This window comes from Tinamus guttatus, unplaced genomic scaffold (genome assembly GCF_059628265.1).
Source record: "Tinamus guttatus ecotype Peru unplaced genomic scaffold, ASM5962826v1 Tinamus_guttatus_pri_ptg000602l, whole genome shotgun sequence".
Taxonomy (NCBI): Eukaryota; Metazoa; Chordata; class Aves; order Tinamiformes; family Tinamidae; genus Tinamus; species Tinamus guttatus.
In genome coordinates this window covers 267,924-274,204 of record NW_028289136.1, presented here as the reverse complement: position 1 = coordinate 274,204, position 6,281 = coordinate 267,924, and the positions used below count along the sequence as shown (strand labels likewise).

Genomic DNA, 6,281 nt, shown 5'->3' with positions numbered 1-6,281 from the left:
TTTCTAGTTTCAAAATGGGTGGAACCTAGAAGCTCGTTGATCTAGGCTGTGTTTTGAGCTGCCCTAGTATTCATCACTTGCCAGGCATTAATCTAACCACTACTGCAAAGAGGAACAATTTTGTGCTTCTTCTGTAAAGAAAAAAAATTTTTTTTCCCTCCTTCCATTTCATCTTTTGGCAACTTCCACTAGGATAAATGCTGATTGCAATTAAGCTTAAAACGGGAACTTTCAAAAGCAGAAGGTCCTGATAATTCGTACAAAAAACTTCTAAAAATAGTATTTTATGTTGCTTGGTGCAATCTAGAGGCATATTTATTGCAGAGATAAACACAGAGTAACATAGAAACTGTCTCATGGAGCAAGACTAAAGAAATGGAAGTTTTTTATTGCACTCGGAGAACCATAGCATCAACATCCAAGCTGGTTTGGCAGGACCAGCGCTGAGGATCCCAGGAGCCAGGGGCAGCCCTGGGGCTGAGGGTGGGAGGAGGAAGAGGAGGAGGAAGGCGGCCGCTTTCCCGCACTCCTCACTGCCTGCAGAGCCGCTGGCAGCCACGGGCTGCATGGCTGGGAGCAGGACCACGCTCTGCACGTGGCTGGGCTGCCCCGGGCTGCTGGGCTGTTTCTTGCTGGGCTTCCTTGCAGGTGAGTGCGGAGCCTCCGGGACTCAGCCCGACGTCTTTGCCCTCTGCAGATCCTTATGTGCAAGCCCTGCTGAGAATAGCTGGCAACATGACCCATCAGGGAGCTTGTACTGCTTTGCTGTGAGTGTGAGCACTGGAAAATACTCACTGCCCCCACTGTTTTGCTAAGAGATTGTTCTCTCTATAGAAATTGGGGTATCTGGGGCAGAGAGAGGAATGCAGTAATTGCATCCTTCAGCCTAAGATGAGCCCTGGTGAATAGTCATCATCAGACATTAAAAGAGGAGAGATTAATGGAAGAATCTGACACTTCCATGACTTTGAAAACTCCAGGATTTTTTTTTCTTTCTTTTTTTTTTTTTTTTTTTTTTTTTTGCATTTGCAATTCCTGATTTGTACTGCAGCTCTATTTAAATGCTCCTATTCAGTTGCTGCCTTAGAAATTAAGGTCAGAGTGAAGAGGAGGAGTTTTGACTGACAGCCCAGAGCAGGGTTGCTGAAGTTACCATTATATTTGCTGTACTTCAAATGAACATCAGATCCGCTTCTGCAGACCCTTGCAGCATTTGATTTTAAGTCACTCTAAAATCGTATTTCATCATCTGCCTGTTTTATTTTTAACTTGCATAGTAGCACACAATTAAGACTAGAGCATGAAATAAAGATCCATGAGAACTATTAAATATAAAAAAATATTACTTGGATGCAGGAGATTCCTGAAATGCAAATTTCTCAAGACTGACTTGGACCAAGAAACATCCTTATGTGCTTGTGCTATTCTTACACATTTCCCTGAACAGCATCTTTTGGCCACTACCCAGAAGAGGATAGTGGCAAGATGGACCTTTGATCGGATCCAGATATCATTGATATCACTTTACTATGTTCAAAGTGTTGCTACAATTACATTTAAATCTAATAGACTAAATATATTATGTATAAGACAACGCATGTAGTTGGCTTTGTTGTGACAAATCCTCCATTTGGAGGTTTTCTAGGTAAAATATCAAAAGTATTTGTTTATTAATTTTTAAGGCCAAAGTAATATATTTAACATCATTCTCCCTGCAAATTTATAGCATCTGAAACATCTTTAACTTTTCAAAATTGTCTAGCAATCCAGATTATTTATGCTTTTGACATTTTAAATAGACTCCGTGCCCATTCCTCACATTGACAACTATTACAATAGCCATTCAGCCATATTACTGAATGGCTGTTCAATCTAATGCCTTCAATTTGAATACTCATGCACCTATTTTTAAATAGATGTATAAATTAAGTCAGAGTTTCATTATGATTATGAGGAGTCTAAATCTCTCCCTGTGAATAGTTAAGAAGTCACCTCGTAAGAGGTACTTTAGAGATTAATAAGAGATGAATTTGTTTTAAAAAACGAGTATAAAATCTAGAGATTTACAATATGCTTTTTAAATATCATTTTTACACAATTCAGATAATGAAATATATTTATTTTTCACTTCTGTGCTTGACAGAGGGTGCTCTAAGCCCTGTTCATCCTCTTGGGTTTAATGAGACTATTCAGTAGTTTAAGTTGCATGCAGGTTTAAATGAGTGAGGACTGGGCTTCTTGGTAAATAGGGTGATTTTCAAATGTGTTTCAGGATGGTTTACAAAACCGACTGAGAAAGCAACCAACCCAGAGGGTGTCTATCAAAATGTGAGACAAAAACTTATTGCTGAAATGAAAGCAGAAAACATCAAGCAATTCCTTCGGTAAGCCCCATGTTCCTTGCTTTTCAAATAACTTACTTTATCAGTCACATAGCATCAGGACCAAAAAACAGTCTTTGAAATCAGAACCATTAGGGCACTTCTTTGAAATTACTTATTTTGTACAGGATTTTAGGGGAAAGGAAAGGGGAGGGACTCCCCTTCCTTCTTTGCATTCTTGATGTTAACTTTTAAGATTAGTTGTGTTGTTAACTAATACTTCCTTCAAGCTATATGGAGAAAATGTGAGACCTAGATAATACAAAAAAACTCATACATTTCTATAACCATCTCCATTTTTCCTATTTTGTGATATACACATAAAGTATTTAATTATAAAGAAAGAATTAAAAAGCTTCCATAGGTAAAACTCTTCTCTGTTTGCAAGTTAGTTTAGTTATGTTTATTTCTAATAGTAAAATCCTTTAGAATATTATTCATGGCTTGCTGCCAGTGCTTCGTGCCTTTTTTATTATGAAGAATTTCCATAGTCTTGATTTGAAGAAGTCTGTCTTCAGGAGTCTTTGAGTGCAGTTTGCAGAAGTACAAAGTTTGCATGTCACTGAGCTGTGTGTGTCGTTACAAGTGGTAATTCCTTGAGTGCAGCCAGACTGGATAATGTCTTGGGAAGTGGGTGCTTGAGACTCCTTGATATCCTGTTTTCCCTTTCAGAAGCCACAGGTTCCTATCCAAATACAGTGTGCACATGGATTTGGTTAAGCCTCACGTTGTAAATTGTTATGAAATACACTTGTTTCTGTTATAGTGCTTCTGAATGATTCTTTCAAAATATCTAAAATGCTAAGGACATAAAAATACTTTCTTGCTTTTGCTATGTGTTTTATTGAAAATGAAAACAATTCCTCTTGTGCATGTTTACGTCTTGCCCAGAGAAACAAATATATACAAACAAAAAGTCAACAAAAATTACTTCTGGTTAATAACATGTTGGTATCCAGCATGCAAGACTTCAGCTGCATCATAAACATCAAAGGATTACTGACAAATTAGATTTCTGTACATTAATTCTAAAACCAAAAGCTTTCATTCCCGGCACCAATTAGCTCTTTAAGTGTATCTGTATTATCTTATTTTGCATTTCTTGGTCTCAGTGGGAGATTTCCTAAAGTTTATGTTTGAGTCAGAGTCTATGTAATGCACACTAAGAACAACACAAAATAGCTCTGTGATTATGCTGCAGTTTCTTGGCTCTAAGATATTAATCTTATCTGATTTGTTTGCTTGCTTTGATGATGGGCCAAATACTTCCTACTTGTTCATTTTCCAAGTTCAAATAAAAAGCAGGGGCTGCATAAAAACTATGTTATCCACTATCCACAGCCTTTTTTAAGGCATGAAAAATTACAAACTGCATAATTTTGACCCATATTCTTGATTTTATAAACCACTGGATACAGTTAATAAGTGGAGAAAACAAATGTTAAGTATCAGAAAATGCAGAGAGCTTGACCTTAGCATTAACCATAGCTCTGCAAAAGCTGAAACTATTTGGAGGTGAAAGACAGAAGTAAAACTTGATGTACTCTTTCAGTTCAGTAACATTCAATTAGTTTGGGATTGGAAATCTAAAATGCATCAACTGAGTTTGTTTATTGGCTGTTACTACACGCCAGAGCGCACTTTGTTTTGGGTGAATTTGCTGATTGTTTCTATATCCATACCCACTGTGATAATTTTTACTCTAAATTTTGAAAATCAGAGTTTGTAGTGCTCCCCAGTGTAGTGACTGGAACATCACTGACATTTTTAGTGAGCGTTTTTAGTGTAAAATCCATGACTTCATATTACTGTATTTTTAATTTAGAAATTTTCTATAGGTAGGAGGCTTCTTCCTGAGGCCTATAGCCCCTTATCTTATCGCTTAATTAATTTACAGAAGTGTCCACCTTAGATCAGTCCTGCCTGTACCTTACTTTCTTTACAGTTCATTCTTCACCTCTGTTGTCTTTTGCACATGGTGGGAATAGAGATGATAGATTGTTCCACAAGTTGCTAGTTCAGAAATCTTCACTTATGTATATTTTTCTGCTAGCATATCTGCAACATTTAAACTACAGTACTTAAGGAATTATAGTGTACTTAAAATGCAAGAGGAGGACAGGCAGCAAAGGAGGAATGTAAAAGTCCTGTGGGGGCGCTTGGCAGTAAATCAGGATGGCCCTAAGTTGAAACTAAAACCCATGAGAGATTGAAAGGGTTGTGGGGATAGATACTACCAGTATGGTACTGTCAAAGGAAGTGCAGAGGAAATATGAATTTGCTGTGTTGAACTGGGAAGATAGGCTACTAATAAAAAGTCTATGTACAGGAAATCTAGGTACTCAATACTGTTTTGATGTGGCAAAAGTTGCTTCCAGCCATCTGTGTCTTCCAGCACAGTTCAAGAAGGAGAGGAACAGTCAATAGCAGGAAGCAGAAGGTTGGGGTCAACCTAGCGAGTCCAGATGTATTAAAAACCAGGGGCCAGGTGGCTTTTGTCTGAAAGGAGCATATATGGGAACCTGTGGTGATTGGGCAAGGTCTTTCATTGTGATTGACTAGTGTTGTGATCATCTTTAAGAAGGGAAAGAAGAATGTATGGGATTGTGCACTGATTGGTTTCCACTCAGTCCTCAAAAAGTTTCCAAACACACAAAGAACAAGAAGGAATCATTTACCACTTTCATTTACCACTTATTTGTGTGACCACACTGATCAGGGTGATTGCCTTCCACAAGGAAATGACCGGCTGTGTGGATGAGTGGAGACATTATGGTGGATGTAACATCCTTGACTTCAACAAGGTTTTGAATTGTCTCCCACAGCATTCCCATGTGGAAGCTGTGAAACTGAGTGGTGGAAGAACAAGCTGCTGGATGAGTTGAAAAATATCTGAACTGCCAGGTTCAGCTGATCCTAATCAATGGTAATTAATGCTATTTACTAGTGATAGTTAGTGGTGCCTGACATGGAGATGACAGCCAGTAGCAAGTGGCCCATTGGGAATCCAAAAGGTGGTACATGACACCCATCACTCATTGTGAGTCAGTTTTTCACTGAGCCAAACTGTAGACAGATTTGTGTAGGGTTGCTTAGAGGTGCTGGGAGTTGTTTCTGACCTCTTAACAGTTAGGTATTGCATCTGGAGGAAAATTTGTTAATACAGGTTATATTATTCGGGCTTTTGATTAAAAAAAAATAGGAATAAAGATATTCAGATCATTTGACATAATGTTTTTCAAGTTAAACTTATTAAATATGTTTTATGCCAACAATATACAAATCCGTCATCATGATACCAGAATTTGGAGAGTTCCTTTCTCAATATGTAGCTTTTCTGTATCTTTTGTGCTCCTTGCATACTATTCACATTCTTCTGTTAAATGTTTTTGACACTGATTTTTTTTGCTTGTATATAGATGTGGCTAATTCTGTTACACAAAGAGAAAAGCTCGTCTGACTTATCTTAGGGCCTCAGGAAAAATCCTCTGCTCTGACTACCCTTTGTGCTTATCCTGACTCTCCCTGATAAACAACCTTGTTATACAGCTCAGACTTTGTAACCCTAACAACTTAATGTCTGTGCACGTGCCTTAAAGATAAGCTTTAGACACAGTGATCCAACTTGGCCATTCAGTTTCTCTGAGCTTATTGCTTACTAGTGACTTTCTGTTTTATTCCAGTTCCTTTACAAAGCTTCCTCACCTCGCGGGAACAGAGCAGAATCTTTTTCTTGCCAAACAAATTCAAGGCCAGTGGAAGGAGTTTGGACTGGATTCAACAGAACTAGTTCATTATGATGTCCTTCTTTCCTACCCAAATGAAATGCAGCCAAACTACATCTCAATAATTGATGATCAAGGGAATGAGGTGATATTTTTAATGATTAAACTACATTTA

General features: G+C 38.0%; 1 protein-coding gene across 1 annotated transcript in view; it reads left to right on the top strand.

The window, feature by feature from the left end:
- Nucleotides 1-536: 536 nt before the first annotated feature.
- The window catches only part of NAALAD2 (N-acetylated alpha-linked acidic dipeptidase 2), a 28,608-nt gene continuing 22,863 nt past the window's right edge, over nucleotides 537-6,281 (top strand). Inside the window, exons 1-3 of the mRNA XM_010221528.2 lie at nucleotides 537-648; nucleotides 2,273-2,384; nucleotides 6,065-6,251. Coding sequence (XP_010219830.2) covers nucleotides 567-648; nucleotides 2,273-2,384; nucleotides 6,065-6,251 — 381 coding nt within the window. The 5' untranslated portion in view covers nucleotides 537-566. The remainder of the gene's footprint in view (nucleotides 649-2,272; nucleotides 2,385-6,064; nucleotides 6,252-6,281) is intronic.